Raw genomic sequence first — 25622 nt, forward strand, 5'->3', positions numbered from 1 at the left:
TTTTTCATGGAATAACAGAAACAGACTTTCAGTCTGTATCACGTTGACAAAGGAAGATAGAGTATGGTATTACGTAGAAGGCACTGTGCAAGTCAGCAAATTTTGACTATGTGGGACAATAATGCACTGACCAGTGACAAATAAAGAGTCCCATCAGACACTACAGTAACATTTCCAGTTGAAATTTTCTAAACTTGACTGAAAGTTTTATCTCTACGGATGAAAAAAAAAAGGAGAAAAAAAAAAGTGGAAATTGCATAGAATAAAACTTTGCCCCAAAAATATTTTTATTAGCTCCAGCAGTTAGCACTTACCTGGCCCTGAGATCCAGATGCGAGTATCTTCAATGTTCAATATGCATGTCATGTTCCTATAGTAGTAACTTTCAATGGAAGTGTAAGGAAAGCATTAACTGGAACATATTAACTTTATGACATGTTGTTATATGAAAGTAAAGCAATTAAACTGTGTCACGACTGCATCTTCTCAAATTGCAACTCTCGAACAGATGCTTTACTGCACTCAATCTCTTTATACTTCATTGTCATGGAAGTAAATGCAGTTTTTAAAATGACAATTGTATAACATATATAAAAAGGATATTATGAAGTTTAAAATATCACTTTATAGACAGTTAGCTTGGTAAGTAATACTGATGAATCTCAGTTTTTCTGTTGCGTTCATTAGTGGCAATGCTCTCACCCAACCTCAGATCTCCCTGTAGATGGAAAAAACATCAAAGTCTGGTAAGTACGTGCTTTATTTCAAAGGGAGCTAGCTACATACAGCAGAATAGCAAAGGGATTTTTGTTTGTTTGCTTTTAACCGTTCTTCATACAACCCAGTGCTAAAGGTTTTTCTGTGGTAACTGTGTTTCCTTTTTCTAACTGTGTGCAATTGGATAGGCCAAATAGTCTGGAGGCAAAGGAGTGAGATTCCTGCCTGGAATGGGAAAAGGAGATATAGGAGACTTGTTTGGATAAATTAAACATATTCCGACTGGCTGGGCTTGGAATGTAAAGATCTGACTCCACCTCATATTCAGTGCAGGCCATTTAGAGAAAAACTTTGTAATGGTAAAAATGGTAATTTACCAGAAAAGGCAGGCTCCAGAGGCTAAATCAGTCTAACTGTAAATCTGTCCCATTTACATTTTATGTTTTCTTCTGGTCTTGAGACTGTGTGTTTAAAATTGCTCCCCTAATACTTCAATAACATTGTAATTACAGAACTAAATTCAAAAAAGTTGGAATTATTTTCACATAAATGAAAGGCAAAATAGGTCCCAGCAATCTTTTTTCATCTTGAGCAGGTCTGCCCTTTGAGAGCTTATTATTATAACAGCTAGGAATAATTGAGGTGCTGACAAATTCTAAAATGATTGGCCTGTTTTACTCATGCTCCAGAAAAAGTAATAGTATTTTAACTTTACTGCAAGAAGAAACTTACTTTCTTCTTCCTTTTATTGAAAATAGACTTTGTGAAGTGCTAGCTTCATTTCTGATTCTCAGCTAAGATTTAAAATAACTCTTCCGTCCCATTTGTCTATTTGTGTACACATTGACATGTTTCCAGATTTACATGAAGAAAAGAAATGATTTACAGCATTTTTAGCACAGAAAAGAAGAAGAGTCTTACAGGTCATATGTCATTACAGATAACTTTTATTAAAAAAAAATAGAAATGGGACATAATTTGGAATTTATGTATAAATTGAAGTTTATTAGTGAACGCAAGGATATATACTTAACTTCTTTTTTCTTTTTTTCTTTTTTCTTTTTTCTTTCTTTTTTTCTTTTTTCTTTTTTTTTCCCTCTTTCTGTTTTCTATTCAAACATCAAAGATTAAATACTGTCTGGATGATAAGACCTACAAGAAGACTCATCAGTTCAGTGACTCTGATTGAAAAATACAATGGAATTTCTTTTTTGCAGTTATTAGACAGCTGGAGCTGACAAATGGAGACACCTTTCTCTTTTGTGTAGTTTACCACTTCAAAGAGTAAGAACATCATCTGCAGATATACGTAATCTTTTAGTATAAGCTTGCAATTTATTGACATGTCTATTCTCATTATCAGTCTAGAAATTAATAATATGTGTATAGAAGACATATTGAAAACAGGGAGGGATAGTATTAAAGAATTCAGCTGTTGGATAAGCACATTTTTATTTTCTGATTTTTTCTGGTCTTGACTGAAAAAAGCAACCCTATTCAGCAAATTGTTATGATGTGAATGATTCTCTGAATTAGTTCTACATAGGAAAAAAGAGAAAAATATCATGCAAGTAATTAATTCTAGCACATTAAAAACAAACACAATATACAATTTAACAAGAGGCCAAAACGCTTTATAAATAGATTGAAAAAAAGATGTGTGTGGTAGGTATACAAAAGGACTTAGTTGTTATTTTTGGTGGAACAGTTCAAACATTTAAATGTTCAAAGACCATGATTAGACTCTACCTAAATATGGAGTTACTAGGCACCTGAACACTTTAAAATTCACCCAGTTGTATGTTTTCTTAGTTATTACTCAGAGATTAGGTGTATTTAATGGCCAGGGTTGTAGTTAATTTGCATACTAGAAGGTGAGCTGTTTCTTTTGATTTTAGTGTCTTATATATCAGAGATTCCCTTTCTTGAAAATTGTTCAAATAAATGAAGTATTGCATTTGAAAAGCATCCTATTGCACTACTATCAAGATACATACCCAATGTACTTTTGTATTTTTTGCATTTTGAATCTGTAGTTACATGGTGGGATTAACATAAACATCATATTTTGATTACATTTCCTCATTAGCAAAAATTTTGCTTAAATTAACAACATAGCATTAGAGCATTATTCACCCTTCAGTCTTTAATCCAGGCCCCAAAATCCAAAACAGCAAGTTGACTGGGGCTGATGAGTAGGTGCTTAGGATTGTGCTATGATAAACTCCAAGTGAGGTATGTATTGGTTCTGCCCTTTGCAGATCATGTGGTAGAAGTGGGCGCAGACTGAGACAGCTTCTGTAATGTTGGCTGCTCTGCTTTGGCGCTTTGACTTCCTGATGGATTAATTCAACAACTTCTTAAAGCTTTCCATGTGATATAGAATGTTGTTTACCTATCTGCACCATGAGAGTGAATCTTTTCCTTCTTTAAATTCTTCCAAAGTGCAGCCTTTGAAAATAATGTGATGACTGTAGTCTCCTGTTTATTCCAGTGTATGCATTAGATGTATTTTTTTGCAAACACAGAACTTGATTATGGATTTTAATGCTCAAAACACCTCCTATACTTGGCACTACTCCTTCATCTGTATTTATTTCTATAAATATTAGACCACATATGTACCCTGTTAGTAATTTTAGATCGTGAATAGAACTATGCCATTTTAAAAGCATCTCCATCTGTTCTTAAATTTAGCAAAAAATAGAATGAGTCTGAAGAAAACATAGAAACATACAAATAATATCTATAAGAACTAAATAGTGTCCTAAATAGGGTCCTTTAGTCTGAAATCCTTCCAAACTTTTGGTGATTAAAAAAAGCCCTACAAACAAATTAATATAAATATAATTTCTGAAGTAATATGGGGGAAATGCAGTCCACTACATACTGCAGTGCAATGCTTGGGTCTCTCTTTGTTTATGGACCTGATATTTTGTAAGCATAGCCAAAGGTCCTGAGAACATCCCCTGCTGAAGATTAAATATGTCTGATTTTCTCTGCTGCCTGCAAAGCGTCGTAGAGTCTTCTCTGATGAAGTATCTCACGCACCACTTTGATTTGGAAAGGAAGACAGCAGCTGTCATACTGTTCACAGGCCAACTATAAACAGCAGTAAAGAACATTCTTGATATCGACGCATGAATCACTCCATATACCACGCTTGCAAGCACTGGTCAGTATATAAAATTGAACTGCACTGTCTGATAAATGTTTACATGTCCATAAATATGCTGTTAGTCTAATGCCTAGAGATAAGTAAGTGCATCCACAAAGACAGTCATCAGCATATGTTTTCTAAAAAATATCTTTAACAGCCATTGCATGTATCCAGGCGAGCAGTGGTATATTTCCCCACCCCTTGTTGTTTTATTTAAATGAATCTAATTGCATTTAGGTTGAAAAGCCTTGAGATGCTTCCCTGAGAATCCTAAAACGCGAGGTGAGAAAATGGAAGCAACCAGAGTAATATCCCAACCACGTCACCTTTTAGAGATTCATTTACTGTTCAAATAAAAAGTTACAACAAAAGTAAATCTGTGTTTTAGTATATATAAAAATATTACTTAGTAGGAGAAGGGATTTAATTTTTCAGGTGGGCCTAGGATAACTTAGGCACATGAAAGATAATTTTAGTGTAGGGTATTTCCTAAAACAGAAGTTCTTTTCAAATGGTGCTCAATCTTTTGTGTGCCAAACTGATTTAGGTCTACCAAGGCTAAAAATTACTGGAATGGACTCTGTTCCAGCAAGCTATATTTTGCCTTAAATGTTAAAACATTTTGAACTCCTGAGTAAGAAAATAGTTCAACCTTCTTCCAAAAAGCAAAATGCATCCAGGAAAAAGAGAACTTTAAGCCTTGGCTCTGTAAAACCCTGAGAACTCCAAGTGAATCCACAACTTCTTGAAATGGGCTCATCTGCATTCATAGTACCATCTCAGGACAACACACATGCTTTAAACTAAGACGAATGTGACAATTTTTTCTTAATATTTTGCAAAATTGAGTCCTCCATTTTCTCCTTTTGACTGGGCAGTCCCTGATGGATAACCATTCTTCAAATAGTTTATCACTGTCTTTATTTGGATCCTATTTCTTGTTATTTAGTCTGCTGTAATAAAGGAGTTAATTGTAAGATGTATCCTTGTGTATCTACAATGAGTCCTGACAAACAACTGATTCTGCATCACTACCAACCTCAAATTCTTTGCTTTTTCATCAGCTTTTTTTTTTAATAGCACATGTTTTTAAAGCTGCTGTTACTGATTGTGTGATCTGTTGCCTCTTGTCTTGCATGCCTCAGCATTTGCCTTTAAGAACTGTCCCATTTACTGCACAGACAGCATGTTTCAGTCAGTGATTTACCCGTCTATGTTTTTTTCTGTGATATCTATGTTTAATAATGTTGAGTTTCTTTCTTGCTCTGCTTGCTAACAAAAGCATTTGTGAAGCACAGTTTTCACTGGCCCTGGAGATATTTGCTGGGATTTGCACAGCAAATCTCTTTCCCCACATTAACTTTGTACTTTGCCTTTTATGTCACAGAGAACATGGTCACTGACTAACTTCTGACTGGGATATTCAAATACGTATGACTTAGCTATATTGCAGTCTTATAGAAAGGTGGGTCTGCAGTTTTACAGGGCATCTTGCAATTTCCCCCAGAACCAATCCTTTATGCATGGATCAAAAAATTCTTTAAATTTTGAATAACTTAGTCTAGCTTTTTTTTCCTGGTCTTGATGTAATACATCATAGGTTCCTGAATTTTTAAATGTGTAGGATTTCACACATCTAATTTCTTTACACTGTGATGTGCTTCAAGAAGAAAACAAAAGCTTTGCAGAGGCTCAGACTGACAGATGTGGGAGGGACTGTGGAGGCTTTACTTCATTTTTGCTAAGTGTTTGTTTTCTTTCTCAAACCATGTAGTGAAAATGTGGCATACACAAGCGATGGCAAGAGGAAAAATTCTAATTTGCTGGGCTTTGCTAAATGTGTCGTGGCAAAAGGTGTTACCTCTGTTACTGAAAACTGCTGAATTAAACATCTGCTCCTACAGATCTCCTTACTTGCATGGTCCAGAAACTTGGTGAGAAAGGCGTCCAAAAGGTTGCCTTGTTTTGGTACTGAAGGACATCACTGGGAATTGAAGCAATTTTAAAAGAACAAGGGAGCTCAATTTTCTTTTCCACCTTCCATTTCTTTTCAGAAGAAGGCAGGAAAAGCCCAGATAATCACTTTGGCTGCTGCTGTGAGACCTCCCCTCCTGTTTCAAGCTCATTTAAACAGCTGAGAAGACCAACTGCATAAAGTTAGGTACAGCTTCAATCAAGAACACTGGTTTTAAATTGTTTCACTTCTCAGATACGGAAACTCAAAGAAAGGACATCATGAACACATAAGTTATAGAGAGACTGGCAGACCTCTTTCACTGCATGAGAAAAGGGAGACCAGCCTTGGACTGACCGCACACAGGAGACCATTCCCACAGGACATGTAGAAATGCAGTGGCTAGAAGGAGAGGGCAGGTCAGTGTTCCAGCAGAGCTACAAATGTGGTAATTGTAAGGGGCTGACTGAAGCACTGGCTTCACTTAATGTTTACTGGAGACACAAATCGAAGGTCTGCTTTACTTAATATGAAAAGGGAAGATACAAAAGTAATAGGTTTAACTGAAAAGTAAAAAATGACTGAAACAACAAAGGAGTAAGTCTTGCAGTCTTACTTCATTAAAATGAGTCCTTCCTGAGAGAGATTATAGTAGATAGAGACATAGTTCCTCCAGAATATGGAGGAACCCATTAAAACAGACAGCTACAAACCTGCTAAAACTTACTGGACCAAGAAGAAACGTGGAGATAAGAATGAACAGAGCTTGGATACAAGGACTGTGAGTTTGAGTTGGCTTAAACAATAAAATTCTGATCAGGAAATGTAAATATCAGAATCAAGGAGATAAAGACATACAGGCTGTGACAGCCAGCAAGCCAGGGCACTAGCTGGCCCATGGAAAAAAATGTACAAGAAATGCAGTAGAGTTTGCACAGGCTGGTTAGCACCTATAGAGCATGCACAATGTGGCTAAAGAGAAGGACTGCTGCAGAGCAAGCTGAAACGCAGTATTTTCACTTCTACTTTCATCCCCCTGGTGGAATATAAGAGTGAGCTACACTTAAATACAGGACTCTACTGTTAAGCAGTATTACTCAGCACGGTTATAAAAGCTTCACCTTATGAAAATGCTACTTTCACTTGAATGGTAAAGGATCAAATTCATTTTGCAGGAGTTTGAAGACATTCCCCAGTGTTTAGGAAGCCATCAGTAAGGAAAAATCTAAAGCTGAAACTGAGCAAATGACAAACAATTCAATTCACTAGAAAAACTTCCTATGCTGTAGAGCAGATAAAGCAAAACAAATAAGCAATGCAGTGGGTAATTGACTAGATTTGGGGAGTCAGGACAAAGGGAAAAAAAAATATTCAGTACACAAACCCAAAGAATTTGTAGCCTGCAAGAAAAGATGTATCTATTTGGACTAGATGATCTCCAGAGGTCCCTTCCAGCCCTATGATTCTATGATTCTATTGAGGACAGTAAAAGGAGCATTTGTGTGGTGTAGGATTTGTCAGTGGAGAAAGAGGTCTGTGAACACACAACAGTGTTTCATCTGGAGAGAGTCCATTTCCACAGATTGCTTTTTGGGTTGCCCTATAGAAAGAATTTCACAGGGGAATACAACAGAATAGCACAGCTGGGATAAGTTAACCTAGCAAAGAACAACAATTTTTTTGCAGCAAGCCTGAGCTCATTCATCAACTTACTTGCTTCCTCACACTGTAAAAGTTAAAAGTTCCCTGCAAATAAGCATGTTTTTCTTGAAAATCACCAGCCTGAATTCTAAAATCATTGCCTTAAGAACGCTGCTTTGGAAGATATACAGGTTGAATCTTGATAATCTGAGATTCTGACAGAGATGCTAAGAGGAGTCCTACATGTGAGGCACATCCAGTATTAAGCTGTCCAGACAAAGATTCCGAGAAACGTACTGCTAAAGTCCATTTGCAATGCTGTGGTCAAAACAAGTTAATGCATCACAGGTGCTTATGAAAGCTGAGTGTCAATACACTCATAATGAGAGATACTCCCATATTATACTAAAAAATGGCAAGTCATTGATTTTGAGGAAAAAAAGTGACACGTGGAACTCATCATAAATATTGTATTGTTGTTGCCAAAAGGGCTTCCTAAGCCCTTCCTTACCATGAGAACACAGAATATTTCTGCGCTTTGTACGATAGCTTGGGCCGGTAGGACCTGGCTCCAAAGAAATTTCCAGTCACTGCCAGGGGAGGATTGATATAGGATGATACAGCTCTCTTCTGTCTCCTCTTCCCTCTGCTTGGAATTATTTTTTTTTTTTTTGAGGTGAGGACATGGAGAGGAAGCACAGGCCTAGATGTGGCACATCTGTGCTTTGCACTGTGGAAATTCTCCACTGAGAATTTTGTGTGAATTCTCCACTGTGTGCTCTCCACTGAGAGCACACAACCAGACTACAGCACTTTGCAGCAGCTGAGAGAAATCATTTCAAATGACCTGTTTCTGGGTACAAATCTATGTTAATCATATACTTTCGTCCAGCCTAGGACAGATTTTCCCACTCTTCAGTCAGCTAAAATAGATGTGTGAAAATAAGTTCTCAAAATTCTGCCCAGGTAGGTGGCGATTTCCTGTTCAGCACTTCACGCTTAGATTTGTCCCTTCCTCTGTAATTACAGAATATTTACATCTTGTGACTTATACATGTGTGTGTATACATATATATATATACATATATATATACACACTCATTTCCTTTACACATTATTTTATTACAGTCAGGGCTGAACCAGTGATTTCAAAACCAAACATTCCTTTCACTTTAATGTTAAAGTTCACAGTCTGTGATAAGCTTGGTAAATCAAATTTACTTTCCACAACATTTCTCTGTACTACAAAAATAGTTATTGCACTATTTGTTTCCATCAAAAATAGCTATTTTTGATTTTGTGACGTAATTTCCTTTAAAGAGCACTAAAACATAAAGTATTCTAAGCTAAAATAAAAAGTTCTCTGCCTTTTAATTAATGCAAATCGTATTTTTTAAAGTCAAAAGAAAAGGTCTCTGAAGTTGATACTGTGCTTATATTTTCTCAGATGAAAAAGTCTTAATACTGAAAAGCTTCTGAAGAACTTCTATAACCGTGACTGGTTAAGATTTTTTATGCTTTTCCTGAGTCATCAAAATATGGAAAAAAATTATTTCCCTCTATACGGTCTTTCAGCGGACTACAAATAATAAGATTAGATTATTAATGCAAGTTCTATGGGATACATTTGTACTTTTTGTAATATTTTAAACTTTTTACCCCAAGAGATAAAATTTAATGAAATACACTAAGTAAAATTAGGGAATATCTTCCTTGATATGTTCTTGTTACATTTAGTGGCTTCCTATTTTGAGTATAGGACTGGAAGGTAGGAGAGATGAAGTGATATCGTCATCCTGTTGAACTCAATCAAAATTTTGCCATCTTCTTCAGCAGAGTCAGAAACTCAACCTTAGATCACCTTCACATGTTTGCCCACTGACCTGGGTGACATATGGGAAATCTCATTTCCTTGTAGTCTTCTGAGGTGGGCTTTCCCATGGGAATTTAAATACCTAGGACGTTGATCATCTGTGACTTGAACACCAAATCCTATTTTGCAAAGAAATAAAACAGAAAAAGAGAAAAAAAAATAAGAATACTACTACATTTTTAGAGAATGACTTGCCCTGAAGAAAGATCTTAGTTGGAATGTGGTAGACAGGGTTTTGTCCTGTCTTAAGCTCTAGGCAGCGGTGTAAGCCCCTCTCTCTCACTCAGACTGTAAAACTGTCATTGAGAGCTGTCATTAAAAATGAACTTGATCATACCAACGCACGCTGAGAGTACAGCTTCACAAACAAGTTACCACAGCAGAGAGTGTACTGTGAACTTACAATGGCTGTTGGTTGTTATATAGTAACAGTTTGCATGCGTGCTTTTTTTTGCAGCAATTATGAGATCATGTTGATGTAGCTTAGCTGTCAACAAAAAGAGTTTGCTTGTTCATCTGCCCATACCAGGTCTATAAGCTGCTGATGAAGACAGACAAAAAACTTCTCTGACAGGGATTTGAGGCCAAATCCTTTGTATGCCGGGTGAGCGTAGAACAGACTAAATTGCTGGTTGGTCTGACCTCTCCCACTGACCAGAAATTCAGTTTTGGACATGGAGAATATTTCCTTTTGTCGAAATTTATAAAGATCCCACAAAAGTGTTGTTGAATTACAGTTTTACAATTAGAAAAAAAAAGGAAACAAAAATTCACAACAAGCTGTAGTCTTGATCTCAGCAAATACCTCAAAGTGTTGCTCTCAAAGAGATGAGTAAGAAAATATAGCTGAAGGCATATGGAAAGCTCTTTTGTATGACTTTATCTAACACAAAGCAATAAAAGTCAGGCAATTTTGTAGTATCTATCTATACACAGCTTTACCACCATTAAATTCAGCAAAATTAAAAATAGCAATAATAAAAATGGGAATTAGTTCCCAAAGAGTGAATTGCTCCTGCTGTGGTTTGAATTCAGACAAAAAGCTTCTTTCCCCGCCTCCAAATCTATATAGCCTAGGTGGGTATCCTGCTGGGAACTATTAGTAAAATGATGGTTCTTACTGGGAGACCATTCACATGTTAAAATATAGCAGAACCTCACAAATCCACCATATAGCTTCTCAGAAAATCTCTTTACAGTTCTCAGATATAGAAAATTCATGCAGTAATCTCTCATATTATATTTTCACTACAATGTGTTTGGGAAATGCATTGCTCTGCATGCAGTAATGAGTTATGAAGTGTTATAAATACATGAAACTAAAGCATAGCCTTTCAAATAAAAAAAAAAGTCATTTAATGTTGTATTTTATAACTGTGATTACTCAGAAAGAAAAATATCAACATGCAAGTTCTGCATTAATAGATGCATAGTAAGTATTATTATGTATCTTTCAGACACTTCCTTAAACTCCATTTCTGCAGCAACTACTGAAGAGTAGTCTGATAGCTTGTCTTGTGCTTGCCTACTGCCCCTTAGCAGAAAGCAGGACTTAACATTTCAGGTAGACCCAATCAACACCGCTTCTGAATAAGTATGTTGGTGCTATATTTTGTACATTGGTTTGGGTTGTGTAGAAACCTAAGTTCACCTTGATGTGATCCCAGGTTTTTCATCTCTAGAAACTCACCCAAAGCAGAGAAGAACATAAGAGAAAGATTAAACTTGACCTAAACCAACCTGGACCTTTTGTGCCATGTTGAATGAGTATGCAAGAACAGAGATGATGTGCCTAAGTCTGATCTCACTTCGTATCTTGTGAGGTCTATTTGAAAAATCATGGGAACAATATAGGGCAGACAGTTTGGGGTCTCCCTAATGTCCCATGTAGTAAGGCACTCTACTGGAATCACTGATCTTGAGGACACCTAAAACCAGAACAGACTCAATGCAGCTGAGTTAAACCTAACCATAATCCTAACCATAACCACTAACCCCAACACTAACCTGTGACACCTAGACCCTAAACACCTAACCCTAACACCCTAAACAAAACCCTAAACTCTAATGACCATAGCCCTTCTGCAATGTGGACGGATCAATTAACATCATAAGAAGGTGTTCATAGTCCTTTTAAACTCTTAGTAATTTCCCATGAGTCATAAGGAAAGTCTCAGTGAGGCTTGACGGTAGTGAAGGTTTTCTTAATTAACTGTCATCAGTTTTACCTGGGAATACTTAAACCATTAGGCCTAGGCTCAGAGTCTGAAGGAAAAGATGCCTTATTGCCCTTATGAAGACAGAAGTTGGAGGTTTGGTATAATCAGAAAGAGGGGGGCTTTCTAGAGTTGCAATAATTTATTTAGTTATGTTTTAATTGTGTTTGTGGTTTACAGACAGTTAAAATGCAAGGATGGAAGTATGGCCAGAAATTTTCTTGAATTTCTTTTATTTCAACAAAAAGAAACTTTTAAGTAAACAGCAGTGTCCTAGCTGAACCATGCTTTACGTTCTAGAAAGATAAAATTCTTCATTCAGACTCCAAAACAGAATTGAAGCTGAACAGTAAAGTAAACTTAGGGCTTGAACACAGGCTCAGGCATATTTAAGCAAGGGAGACAATGGTTTTGCTCTCGCAAGAAGGACAAATCAGGACTAAAGGCAGACACAACTATATAATTTCTTACCTCAGTTTCTTCATTAGGCCTGAGTTAGTCATGCTCCTCCATTCAAGTAGTTTCTTTTGTGTTCTCTGGCCGCCCAACTTTTTCTCCCATTTCTTTTATTGGACCAGATACAGCTATTTCCTTCTCTACCAGTTCCCAACTACTTAATCCCTTAATCCCCGTCCTTCTTCTATATCTACGTCCTCATCTCTCTTTCTCTTCTGTTAGTTTCCCAGCATTCTCTAATCCTTATTTCTGTTTCCTCATTTTTTCTGTTCATTCCACAGACTTCCGGAGCAAAGACTTTGGCCTGTTTAGGAGTCTGGTTGACAGAGCCCCTTGGGAGGCAGTCCTGAAGGGCAAAGGGGTCCAGGAAAGCTGGACATTCTTCAAGAAGGAAATCTTAAAGGCATATGTCCCATGTGCTGAAAGACACGCCAGCGGGGAAGAAGACCAGCCTGGCTGAACAGAGAGCTTTGCCTGGAACTCAGGGGGAAAAAAGAGAGTTTATGGCCTTTGGAAGAAGGGGCAGGCAACTCAGGAGGACCACAAAGATGTCGTGGGGCTATGCAGGGAGAAAATCAGAAGGGCCAAAGCCCGACAAGAACTTAACCTGGCTACTGCTATAAAAGACAATAAAAAATGTTTCTATAAATACATTAGCAACAAAAGGAGGGCTAAAGGAGCATCTCCATCCTTTGTTGGACGTGGGGAGAAACACAGTGACAAAGGCTGAGGAAAAGGCTGAGGTACTTAATGCCTTCTTTGACTCAGTCTTTAACAGTAAAACCAGTTCTTCTCAGGGTACCCAGGCCCCTGGGCTGGAACACAGGGATGGGGAGCAGAATAAAGCCCCCATAATCCAAGCAGAATCATTAGCTACCTGCTACACCACTTAGACACACAGAAGTCTATGGGGCTGGATGGGATCCATCCAAGGGTACTGAGGGAGGTGGCGGAATTGCTCACTAGTCCACTTTCCATAATTTATTAGCAGCCCTCGATAACCAGGAAGGTCCCAGCTGACTGGAGATTAGCAAATGTGATGCCCATCTACATCTACAAGGAGGGCTGGAAGGAGGATCTGGGCAACTATTGGACCGTCAGTGTGGCCTTGGTGTCAGGGAAGGTTATGGCACAGATCATCACGTGGAGTGATGGAGTGCCATCACATGGCACATACACAACAATTGTGTGATCAGGTCCAGACAGCACAGGCCTGTGAACGGCAGATCCTCCTTGACAAACCTGATCTCCTTCTGTGACTAGCTGACCTGCTTATTGGATAAGGGAAATACTCTGGATGTTGCTTACCCGGACTGCAGTAAAGCCTTTGACACTGTTTTCCACAGTATTCTCCTGGAGAAACTGGCTGCTCGTGGCTTGGAAGGGTGCACTCTTTGCTGTCTAAAAAACTGGGTGGAAGGCTGGACCCAGAGAGTGGTGGTGAATGGAGTTAAATCCACTTGGCGATCGGTCACAAATGGTGTTCCCCAGGGCTCAGTATTGGGACCAGTTCTGTTTAATATCTTCATCAGCGATCTGCACAAAGGAATCAAGGGCAACCTCAGTAAGTTTGCAGATGACACCAAGCTGAGCAGGAATGTTGACGTCCTTGAGGGTACAAAGACTCTACAGAGGGATCTGGACAGGCTGGTTCAATAGACTGAGGCTAATTCCATGAGCTTCAACAAGGCCAAGTGCTGGGTGCTGCACGTGGGTCACAACAGCCCCATGCAATGCTACAGGCTTGGGGAAGAGTGGTTGGAAAAATGCCCAGCAGAAAAGGACCTGGGGGTGTTGGTTTACAGCCGCCTGAAAATGAGCTGGTAGTATACCCAGGTGGCCAAGAAGGTCAACACCATCCTGGCTTAAATCAGAAATAACATGTGCAGGAGCACTAGGGAAGTGATTGTCCCCCTGTTCTCAGCACTGGTGAGGCTCCACCTCAAATAATGTCTGTGTTCTGTTTTGGGTCCTTCACTACAAGAAAGACATTGGGGTGCTGGAGCGTGTCCAAAGAAGGGCAATGAAGCTGGTGAAGGGTCTAGAGCAAAACTCTTATGAGGAACAGCTGAGAGAGCTGGCATTGTTTAGCCTGGAGAAAAGGAGGCTGAGGGGAGACCTTAGCACTCTCTAGGACTACCTGAAAGGAGGCTGTAGCAAGGTGGGGATTGGTGTCTTCTCCCAAGTAGCAAGTGATAAGATAAGAGGAAACAGCCTCAGGTGATAGGACAAGAGGAAATGGCCTCAATTTGTGCCAGGGGAGGTTTAGATTGGATAGTAGGAAAAATTTCTTCATCGAAAGTGTTGTCAAGCACTGGAATAGGCTGCTCAGGGAAGTAGTTGAGTCACCATTCCTGGAGGTATTTAAAAGACTTGTAGGTGTGGTACTTAGGGACATGTTTCAGTAGTGGACTCGGCAGTGTCAGGTTTACAGTTGGACTTGATGATCTTAAAGGTCTTTTCCAACCTAAATGATTCCATGATTATGTAAAAAATACAGGATGATTATTTTCCCTAAGGATAGACTGTCTCACTAAAACAATATGGGAAGTAGTGCAGCTCATCGTTATCAAATTTCACACACACAGCCTCTAGGAATGTGATAGCCACTTTGATTTAAAGCAGTGACGTTTTAGCCTTCCTGAAAGATATACTTGCTGATAGCCATTTTGAGTTAGCAGAAAATTTGCATATTTATAACAAATGTCTATGGGACATTTGTAACGTCCCATGGCGCAAAAGTAAAGAGGACATCATGACAACTCACAATGCCTTCTTTTAGGTTGGCCTCTGCATGATCACTCTCCTTGAAATGTTAATATAGTTTATATTTTACTACTATATAAAAGTGTGTCTGTATCAGAGAAGTCTGCAATGCAATAACCACAACAGTGTGTGCCCCTAAAGTAAACATCCTTCCTTGTTGTTACACCACAACTTCATCTGGGGACCTCTGCACTGGATAACTGCATTACTGCACAAGAGAACAAAGAATATGGCTTTATTGAGATTTAGTTCCAACGCTTTCTAACAAGTTGCTGTACCATTTCTTCTACAGAAAAAGATGTTCTGTTTCTATCACACACGGAAAGAAACGGACGAGAGATTCAGGTAAGCTTGTTGCAACTCTCTCCACATTATTGATCCTGTGGTTGTTCTGCAAGGTGTTTGCAAACACTAAGTCATCACTGCATGTTAGTCACAAAAACGAAAGCGAAGTTGCATCTGAATACGGATTCTGACCTGTTTTTTTTGTGTCAGAGAAATTTAAGCACCACCAACCCAATCCTTGAGTCCTACACAGTGGAATAACTATAGAAACATGCAGTTCACTGCATCATCTTTAATTCTGCTGCCTATAGAAAAGCTGCTGCATTATAAAGCTGATGTATTTGAAATGCTGCTATTTGCAATGCCAGTAATGCTAAAAATGTAATACAGGACTACACTTCCACTACAATAGCAAGTAGATTATATTTCAAAGAGGAAGATATTTTTAAAAAAAAGTATGCATGGATGATGACAGAAGCATAGAAAGTATTGAAATTGTGGCTGTAAGAGTAATTCTTCTCCAAAGCGTTAGTGTTCTGTGCACATTAATATTAAGCAAACAAGTCTGGTTTCTTTGCTTGAGCCATCAAGCAAATATTGAAGGATATTGATGTCTGCATGAAAACACATCAGTGGTACTTAGAAATTTCTCAAATAATCATTTATTGTTTTAACTGATGTTTCTTTTTTTTACCACAAAATTTGAATAGTTAATACTATTAAACACATTGCATAGAACTAAATCAGTGTTAAAAGTGTTAAGCAAATGCAAGAACAAAGCATCACCCACTCCTATTCCTGAAACAGAAGTGTGTACAAACACATGACCTTTCCACAATATTGAGTGTTCCATTAAAAGTTATTATATAGGAATCAGAAAGGTCTACTTGCTGTAAATTGAGCAGATCTGCATTAAAATTACATGGTAAAAAAAAATAGTTAGAAGGCACCTGAAAAGGTTACCTCATTCATCCTTCCACCTTGAGCCAAGAGTCCAGAGATTTGTGTAACTTGGTCCTAAAGACATCAAGTGATGCAAAGGCTACAGCTTCCCCAGGCAATCTCTCCTAGTGTTTCCCTATCCTCAGTGATAACAAGGACAGAATTAAATCAGAAGATATTTCTGGGCACCCACACATAACATGAGATGCGCTAAATCCAAGAAGGACTTTATATGGTAATAAGTTTTAACAAATGTAAATGTTTCAAGTTTCCAGCTACTTTCTTCAGCATGAAATGCAGCCTTTCAAGAACTCTTTGCCGTAGGAACTAATTAGCACTCTGAAATGTGAAATGCTTAAATGCATGATTATTTGTATTATTCACATTTTTGCTCCTCCAGTAGTCTGCATGAAAGAAATTTTACTGTCATCATCAGCTGCCATGAAATAGGATTTACTGAACATGTTTCTGGGTTCACAGAGCTAAACTATTCCTGTAATTCATATAAAATAATCCATACTATTTGATATAAACTCTATTCATTATTTAAATATCATTAGATTGTATGAGAAAGAGGAAATAATTTCAAGGCATAATTTAGATAGCTTGTTATAGTTATGAAGTGCTGTTGATGATACATTAAAGAAAGGTAATTAAAGGAATTGGCGAAGTACTAGATATGAATGTTTAAACTCTATACAGTAAACTCATTTTGTGTTATAATAAATGTTATCATTGCAAATGAAATATACCACCTGGCTTAATTATGTTATATATATGCTATATACTATATGTGTCTGTCTGTTACTTGAGTACGTCAGAGAGCTGGAGAATAAGAATATATTCGTAGGAAAACCTGTTTAGAACAGCCACTTCCTCACTGTACTCACAGCCGTAAGGCTATTTCTGAAATAGAGACCAGGACTCATTTGTGAGAGCACTGAACCAGTTGGAAACTTGCCCCGGATCATCTTTTAAGTGACTCCTGTGACTCTGGGACCCTCAGGTAACCTGAGCTTGGAACAGCGTGCGCAGAAGGTGAAGTCAGTGAATCACTGCAGCATCAGATTGTTGGAGACGATAGGTGGTGGAGCAGCCCACAGCAGAAATCTTCAAGAACAGGTTAGATGATATGGGTCAAGTGCCTGCCTCGTGACAGGGGATGCGCTGGGTTACCTCTCAGGATCCCATAGTCCTCCTCTGACACAGCCGTAGCAGAATGGCAGGCATGGAAACAGCCTGAATTTTCATGGAAACGGCCACAGATTATTGATGTGTGCTTTTGGAGAAGTGTTTTTTTCCACACTTAACTCAAGTATGAACTGACAGTTTTACATTTTAATAACTGAATAAAAGTTTTGGAGTCTTGATGGTTTAGATATTGTAGTTACAATATTAGATGCGTTCCTCAAGAGTGCTGGGAGCATCATAGAGCGCATGCTGGTACTGCTGATGGTATTTAAAACCACAGAGACATAAAAAAACCCAACAAACAAAAGTGTCCCCTTGCCTGGATGGGGCTGCTGTGGTTACATGGAACCAGTTTGGAGTCAACTTTTTTGTCCTCTCCAGGTGCTGGAGGTCAGTTTCAGACTGGTTGCAAGCAGACTGAACAGAGAAGTGCACTGCTGTGCAAGACACCTCATGACACCCATCTCCATCAGTCCTCAAAGTCTCTTGGACACAAGCTGGGATTCCTTGTGTGGGGTGAAGATCAGCCCATATGAAGCAGCAAGGGAGCTGGGCTTTAAACTTCAGTGGGAAGGAAGTGCAGCAGAAAGTGGGGAAGAAGGCGGCACACTACTTTCTGAATGTGCGCATGGCCTGGCACGAAACCAAGAGCTGCTGTGGCTAACCGGTATTGTGAGCCACCGTTGGTATTTGTGGGTGGAACTGAGTAAAACCACCAATGAAGATGGGTGAATTTGGGATCCTCTGTATACAGTTCAAGCATCTGCTGTTGATAAGCCCATCTAACTATAAAAATAATATAATGTACAAAAATAATGTAGTGGATAAAAAAGAATATTACTGGTGTTCAACAAGGCTGACAAGACTGAGGGAATCCTAACTTTTAAGCTGAACAAGTGATGCAGTTTTTACAACTGTATTAAAGTGGGGGTTTGCATTGAATCCACTTTTTTTTTTTCCTAGAAAAGACTGTCTGACATGAATTATACCAAGTGAAATTTGAAGTTCATGCCTACAGATAGAATGGGTTTTTCTCCTTTTGCTGCTGATGCTATTTAGAGGTCACTTTCTCAGGCTAGGTTATCAGAGCCATGGCAGAGAAGAGCATAGAAAACACAGCTTGATCAGGCTTGTGTGGAAGGAATTTGCAAAGTCTCCATTCCGTTTCACTGAGGCTGAATTAAACCTTTCCTATTAAACAAAATTGATTTTTAGAACATAACAACTATTAGCAGCCCTGACAGTCTCAAGGATTTCTCTAACCTTTCTTCACTTTTAATGCCTGTGAGGCAATACTCCCTCGGGAAAGAAAAATCCATGCTTATCTCCACATTTGCATGCATCTTGCTGTGAAATGTCTCTTACCAAACAGTCCTGGGGACAGGATATCACACCAAATAGACCCAGGGAAGGTTCTGTCATCCTGTGAGCTCTGGCTCTTAACCTAAGTTAAGAGGAGAGGAGTCACAGTAGATTTGTCACAAACCCTTCCTGGATCCCCGTGGGAGAAGAGTCATGTTGGTGTTGAAGCCTGCTCCATAAATGCAAACTTTAAGGGCTGTGGGCAGATCCCTGTCACACAGAATAAGGATAGTCCAGGACAGCCCAGTCAAAATAATACTGAGAAAAGTGAATATAGCTCATGATTTTATTTTTTTTCATGTTGCATTATGCATTTTAAAGGTATTGGTGTGTTTTGATTTTGGGTTCAGTATTTGTTTGGTTGTTTTTGTTTTTTGTTTTTGTTTTTTTTTTGTATGTGCCTTTCCTGGCAGGGAGAGCAAAGTAAAGGCCACGTTGAGACCGTGTAGATCAAACAGGACGCGGAGCTTGGGCGGTGGATTTGGCCCGGCTCCGGGGCTAATCTCCCGGCGGCGGTGTGCGAGGATCTTGCCTTTTCCCTTCCCTTCCCACCCCCCAGCTCCTCCCGCCCACAGCCCCGCATTCTCCTGCCGGTGTCGGGGCCGGGCGGCGCTCCGAGGATGGGAAAAACCTACGAACCTCCAGTGTCCTTTTCGAGCTCCAACCGTCCATCGGGGGAGAGAAAAAAAAATAATACTGAGGAATTAAGAAAAAAACCTTATCCTTCTCAGAAAGGGACGCGTGCCGTTTCTAAAAAGAAGCGGCACCGCGCTGGCGGTCCTTTACTTAAACTTTCTGACACCCAGCCCGCGACCCGCGGTACAACGTGCTGGGGGAGGGGGGGGTGCCTGTCTCCCCCCCCAAACGCCGCGGGGGCTACAATTCGGGGAGAGCGGGGTCCGGCCTCGGCCCACGGGCTGCCGCTCCTGACCCACGGATCTCTCCCCACCTCCGCCGGCCCCCGCAGCCCCGCAGCGGGACGGCCCCGCCGCCGCCGCCCGCCCCCGCGCCGCGCCCATTGGCCGCGCTCCGCCCGCCACCGCCCCGCCGCGGGGAGGGAGGCGCCAGCCTCGCCCCCGGGCCGCCGCTGCCGCCGCCGCGATCGCGGAGAGGGAGACGGAGCCCGAGCGGAGCGGCGGACGGAGGAGCGCGGAGCGGCGGCGCCGGGCTGGGCGGGCGCGTAGCGGCGGCGCCGCGGACTTGTCCCCAAGCCGGCCGAGGAGAAGGAGCCGCCGCCTGCGAGCCCGGCTGCTGGGCAGGGGAGGACAGGGTGAAAGACAGACAAACTAAACGCCAAACGACCCCCGGCGCCTGCGCCCGCCCGATTTTAATTTTTTATTTTTCTTTAATTATTTCGGGGGAGGGGGGAGGGGGAAACCAACCCAACAATTTACCGTGGGGTTTTTTTTTGTCAATTTGTGCCGCGTGTGGAGTTGTTTTCCGCACACCCCTGACAAACAAAGGAAAAGGGGGAGGGGGACCGCGTTTCGCAGAAGACATGCGTTCAGTCAGGAAGAGGTGGACTGTGTGCACGATAAGTCTCCTCCTTATCTTCTATAAGACGAAAGAAATCGCGCGGACCGAGGAGCGCCAGGAGGCACCTCTCGCCGGGTAATTGCGGGGCGCCGCGCCGGGAGGGCTCCCCGAGGGGCGGCGGGGCGATGTCGCTGCCTGAGGTCCCTTCCGCGGCCCCACCCGCGTCTTCAGGTTGCCCTGGCGCCCCCCGGGCCGTCACCCGCTTCCCCTGCGGTGCCACCACCGCTCGGCGCTCTCGATGGCCGGCGCAGGGAAGCGGGGGGTGGCGGTGTTTGCGGGGCGAGGGTACCGCCGCGGGACGGGTGATGGGAAGGTTGGGCTGGCGGGGCTCAGCGGCTGGGGGCGAGGGGGACGGGCGAGGGGTTGCCCGGTGCTGGGGTTGCGGCTGGTGCTGCTCCCCCCTCCCCGAAGTCCCCCTAATAGTTCACCCGGCGGCGGCTGCTCCGCTGGGGCCGGGGTGGCCGGAGATGGTGGCGGCGGCCGCCGGAGCGCGTTGTGCCGCGTTTTCTGCTTCGGTAGTCCTTCAGAGGCGAGCGTGCCCGGGTGGGCGGCCGCTGTCGGCTCCAGCTAGTCCTTGCCTCCCTCCCTGAAGTTTGCCTGGGAGCCCTGCTTAACTTCGGTGCTCCTTGGGGATGCTTCCTCTGACAGCGTGCGGGACATCCCCCTTAGCTCCCGAGGCTCCTCTGCTGGAAACTCTGGTCCCTAGCTGAGAGCCTGTGTTACGTATTTTCCCTCTTCTGCCTGTTTTCCGTCGAAAATAAAAGCCGAAAAGTCCCTTGCCATTTTTCTGTCTTGCACCTCAGCTTTCTCTTTGTCACGCATTGTGTTTGGGTACGTGCATGCCTGTATTCCTCATTTTTTCTCCCAGCCGGCAGCTATCCTGTGAAAATGTTGGGTTTTCAGCCAACCCTGTTTCTCCTTGGAGGGGTATAATTTTTTGTTTTCACAGGAGGGATGCGTAAATTCTGGGGTGGCTTCGTGAAACCAGCAAAGGCGGGGAAGGGGCTCACACTTTCTGTTTGCTTGTGCAAATCGACGTGTTGGGGGGAGATGCATTCACAACATCCTGTGAATTCACATTCGTCCTGTGGTGTAAGCCTTTGCCTTGATTTGAGGAGGAGGCATAAGGAGGTTGTAAGTTCCCGTACGGGCTTGGAGGAGGCCGCGGCAATTTACAACCCACTTGTTCCCCCCTTCGCCCCCGCGGTCCCCAGAGTAAAGGCAGAAAGTGCATCCCTCTTCCCGGCCCTTGCCCAGGCAGGCTGGAGCGGGAGCGGGATGCGGGCAGCTGGGCACAGCTGGGCGACAGTAGCCCCGGCACCTCCGGGAGCAGGGTCTGGCCTCCTCTGTGCATGTGCGTGGTTAATGATGCGGTGTTGGCTTCCCTTGTTATTAAATATTTTCGCAACTTGGTGGTAACTTTCCTGCTTGTTCAGCCTGGGTGTAAGCCCATTTTCTGCTGCGATGGTGTGGTATCCGCATACTTATGAGATGTACCGAAGTTAGGTGTGCAAAAACACATCTGAAAATGAATGTATGAGGGAGAATCAGCATTAAAGATACCCATATTTCTTAGTATGTACTCTTTCCTGTCAGGCTAGAGGTAGCTGCTAAAATGATTCAGAAATTAGTCACAAGGTAGAATCCATATATATATTTTGAAAAAAAAAAAAAAAAGCCCCCCTTCATCTTATGATACATTGTTTGACACGATTTAAAAGGTACTAAAATGAACTGATGGTTTAATATTGAATGAAAGAAGATAAGTTTATTTAGTTATAAATACGGATGACCATAACAACACTTGTAAGTATAGCTGCAATATACTTCTGCCAGGTCATTTAGTGATAGCTCTACTTCGGTACCAGTGAGACTTCTTGTGCAGTATGGTGCTACTCAGTTTGGCTAAGGATATTGGAATATAGTTTCTTTTCCCAGCCTGTCATCCTATCTGTTACTGTATGAAGAAGCAGGGGGAAAAAAAAAAAAAACCCTAGGTGTACTACTAGTATCTGCTGCTGCTGTTGATGTTACACTTGCCTTTCTCCTGAAGGAAGGGCTCATGCCATTTGGTTATTTTTTTCACATGGGCAGGCAAAGTCAGTTTTCCATGGGATGTTTTACTTCCAGAAGTACCAGTAATGCAGAATTGTGAAAGCGTGGGGTGGCCTATTTTACGGTTATTAGTGTCACTGCAGGTAAATCCCAGATATTCCAAAGTGGACTACATGCAATTCCAAAGTATGTGATAAACCCTAAATCATCTGTGTTCTTGTAGTAAAGTTTGCTAGGACAATAATTGCAAAAACATGCCCTTCTTTAGCTAGACAGTAATATCCCTTTAAAAATTAAGCAAGTAAAGAAACACGCATATTACGTGGAATGCAATGTTTCGTAAACAGAGTTATCTTCTACTGGTTTATTTATATTTAATGAAATGTCTTCAGGAGGAGAGATAATCATATTATATTGGTCTGATTGATTGGTCACCAAGGCAAGGTAATTCAGGGTGAAGGCTGGCACTGTCAGCCACAAGTTGCTGTCACACTACCAAAGCTTTTTTATTTACATCAGAGAAGATTTGCAGTGATTGTAGAAGATACAAAGTAGCCCAAATTTATTTCACAGTTGTTTACACAATGAAGAATTTTCTGGAGTAAATTTAGCTTTTTATGTGTTAGTGTATTTAATATTACTTTAGGTGAAAATTAAATAATACCAATAAAAGGGAGAGGAGCATGTAAGTGAAGACCTTTGTGTTCATACTAGAACTTTTAACACAAAGTTTCTAGGACCTTCTTTTAGCTCATGAGAACATAATTTAGCATTGTTTTACTGTACAATCTACATAGCTTGCTGCAGATATAAATTGTGAATATGGAAGGCAACACATTTCAAATGCTTCGGTGTTTTAGGTGTTGGCAATGTACTTTGTTGCTAAGTTTTGTCAACTTAAAGTATCTATTGGATAATGCTTCACCCACCATAAACTGGAGACATCTCTGAAGTACTTTTAGACTGAGTACTTTACCTGGACGTATTTTGGTAATTTTCCTATAGATGCATACGCACTGTGCATCTAGAAAATATGTATTCAGGAATATTTGCAACGGTTATGGAAAATTCTAAGGCAATAAAACATTTTAAAATAGCAAAAGTTATTAATTACATTCTGTTTATTGAATATAGGGACTTCTGCAGCATCCTCCCAGCCCCTCAAGTTAGTGTGATTTGGCTAATTTGCATACAGATCTTGTACCTACAGGATCGCTTAAGCTGTAGGTTTTTCGGTAGGTGGCAGCCTTACCTCTGAGCCAGCGCTCTGTCGGTGCGGCAGCGCGTTGGCATAGAGGGGATGAGGGAGCGAGAGCGTTGCTGGTAATGCTGGGTTGTTTTTAATGAAGTATGTAATGCTGGCTTTATTAGTTACAGGGGCTTTTGCAAGCATAGCACTTTTTGCAAATGACTACGTGTTACTAGTTTTGTTAATTTAGCTTAATTGATGTCCCATTGCAAGCTTGTTTTGAGTTTAGTCTGCTATATAGTTTGCCAAATATTAATACTTTTTTATATATATGCCACAGTAATGTTGGTATAGCTCTTACTAAGGGCCATGATCAGCTGCAGGAGAACAAGAGTCGGCGATTCCCTAAAAAGTTTACAGTCTCGCATCTTTTCCATTTTGTTGTTTGAAGGGCTGGTGGTCAAAAAGTTCTGTTTGCAAGCTAAGTGAAGTTAGTTATTGGCAGTATTTCAGAGCATGCTTACTTAATAGATAAAGAGATTTCTGTATATTACTGTTATATGTGCTCCTGAGACACAAGACATTCCACATGGTAGAATGTTATATCTAACAACTTTGATATATTTATCATTAACAGCTATGTTTGAACTCAGCTGAACATTGCTCTGGCACCTAGATGGAAACAGTATGGAAGATAATGGAAATATGGAGATAAAAACAGATTTTAGACCTAACACCTTAAGTTGTGCTTGAAGTGTTTTAGCTTCTCTGTCACATTTTTGTGACCCTGTTGCCTAATATCATTGCAACTGGTAACATTATGATACCTCATCAGATGTTCAGTGGTCATCATATGCAGCTTACTGTATTATTTTTTTTTAAGGTTGCCTTACTAAAATTCATAAATATGATAAGATTGATGAAGAGGATAAGACAACTGTGGTTGGTTGGATGTCTGCATACACAATTTTCAAGAATTCTGGACGAAATTTTGTATTTTGTATGGTGTTAAACTCCAGAATTCCATGCATGAAAGTCTTTTAGTATCAATAGCATGCAAAGGGAGTCTATTAGATCATAATTGTAGAACATGAGGAATTGCTGGGCAGAGGCTTGAAAGTTATCAATTCTTGGTTTATCACTGGAAATTTGGAACATAGAAATGCAGAATGTGCCTCACAAACTATATAAAACAAATACTGAAGTTTGGTCCAGGTTCACAATTTTTTATTGTAATTTTTGTTATGTCTATTTCATTATAAATATAAACATATTTAAGCTCTTAAATTGCATATTCAAGTATTAGATATAGGGGTCCCATAGGTTTCTTACAGGTGCAGTTTGTTTGCTTTGGCAAGCAGAGAGATAATTTCTTCCTTTTTTTTTGGTGAATGAAACGAAGTATCACTGGTGCTTGTGACTTAAATTATTTATAACTAGAGTTAGCCTTGATGTAATTGTGTCTTTTCTATATTGCATTGCAGAGATGGTGAACTGAGTTTAAGTAGATCAATGATCAATAGCTCTGATAAGATAATTCGAAAGGGTGGCTCCTCAATCTTCCAGCATGCTGTAGAAGGTTGGAAGATCAATTCTTCTTTGGTACTGGAAATAAGGTGAGTGTCTTAAATAAAAAGCAGTTCATTTCATATTGCCTATAGTTCTTTTAATTTCGTACTGCCTATAGTTCTTCTCATCTGGAAAACAGTCATTTGATTTATGGTTGCAGGTGGATGTTTTATAACTGTACGTATTTAGGGTTCAAAATAAATGCAACTAAATTACATTAGACTCCAAAGTCAAGTCATCCTTCATAAGAATAAATAAAATGTTTTCATCTGGCTGTGTCAGTCAGACCTGTGCAGTCATTATCTATATTATGCATGCCCACATTTGAGATGGTCTTCTAGAACTCTCTTGCAGTCACTGGTAAGAAACTGGCACTTCTAGGACGTGATTTCCTCTCATCCTAAAGGTCTGAAATGGAGCAGATGGAAGTACCCTGAATAGACTGTTTTTTCTTCCTCAACTACAGACGGAGCTTAGGGAGACAACTTAGATGTAGGAGTCGAGAGCCAGGACGTCAGGTGCTGCGAATACGACCTTGTCTGTGGCTGGGCCAAGCCACAAGGTCAGATGTTGACAACACCCATCTCTTAACACGGCTTTCTCTCCTGAAGTCGGAGAGGCCAAAAAGAGCCTTACGCTCAGTCTGACGGGGGAAATACAGTAGCAGAGATAAAGTGAGCGATAGTTCTGATGTGTCTTAGTAGTTGCAG

General features: G+C 40.7%; 1 protein-coding gene across 1 annotated transcript in view; it reads left to right on the forward strand.

The window, feature by feature from the left end:
* The first annotated feature begins 19655 nt into the window (after positions 1–19655).
* ST8SIA4 (ST8 alpha-N-acetyl-neuraminide alpha-2,8-sialyltransferase 4) overlaps positions 19656–25622 on the forward strand; it is a 58794-nt gene continuing 52827 nt past the window's right edge. The window contains exons 1-2 of the mRNA XM_063319250.1: positions 19656–20174; positions 24828–24959. Coding sequence (XP_063175320.1) covers positions 20062–20174; positions 24828–24959 — 245 coding nt within the window. The 5' untranslated portion in view covers positions 19656–20061. The remainder of the gene's footprint in view (positions 20175–24827; positions 24960–25622) is intronic.

Source organism: Chroicocephalus ridibundus, chromosome Z, assembly GCF_963924245.1.
Source record: "Chroicocephalus ridibundus chromosome Z, bChrRid1.1, whole genome shotgun sequence".
Lineage (NCBI taxonomy): Eukaryota > Metazoa > Chordata > Aves > Charadriiformes > Laridae > Chroicocephalus > Chroicocephalus ridibundus.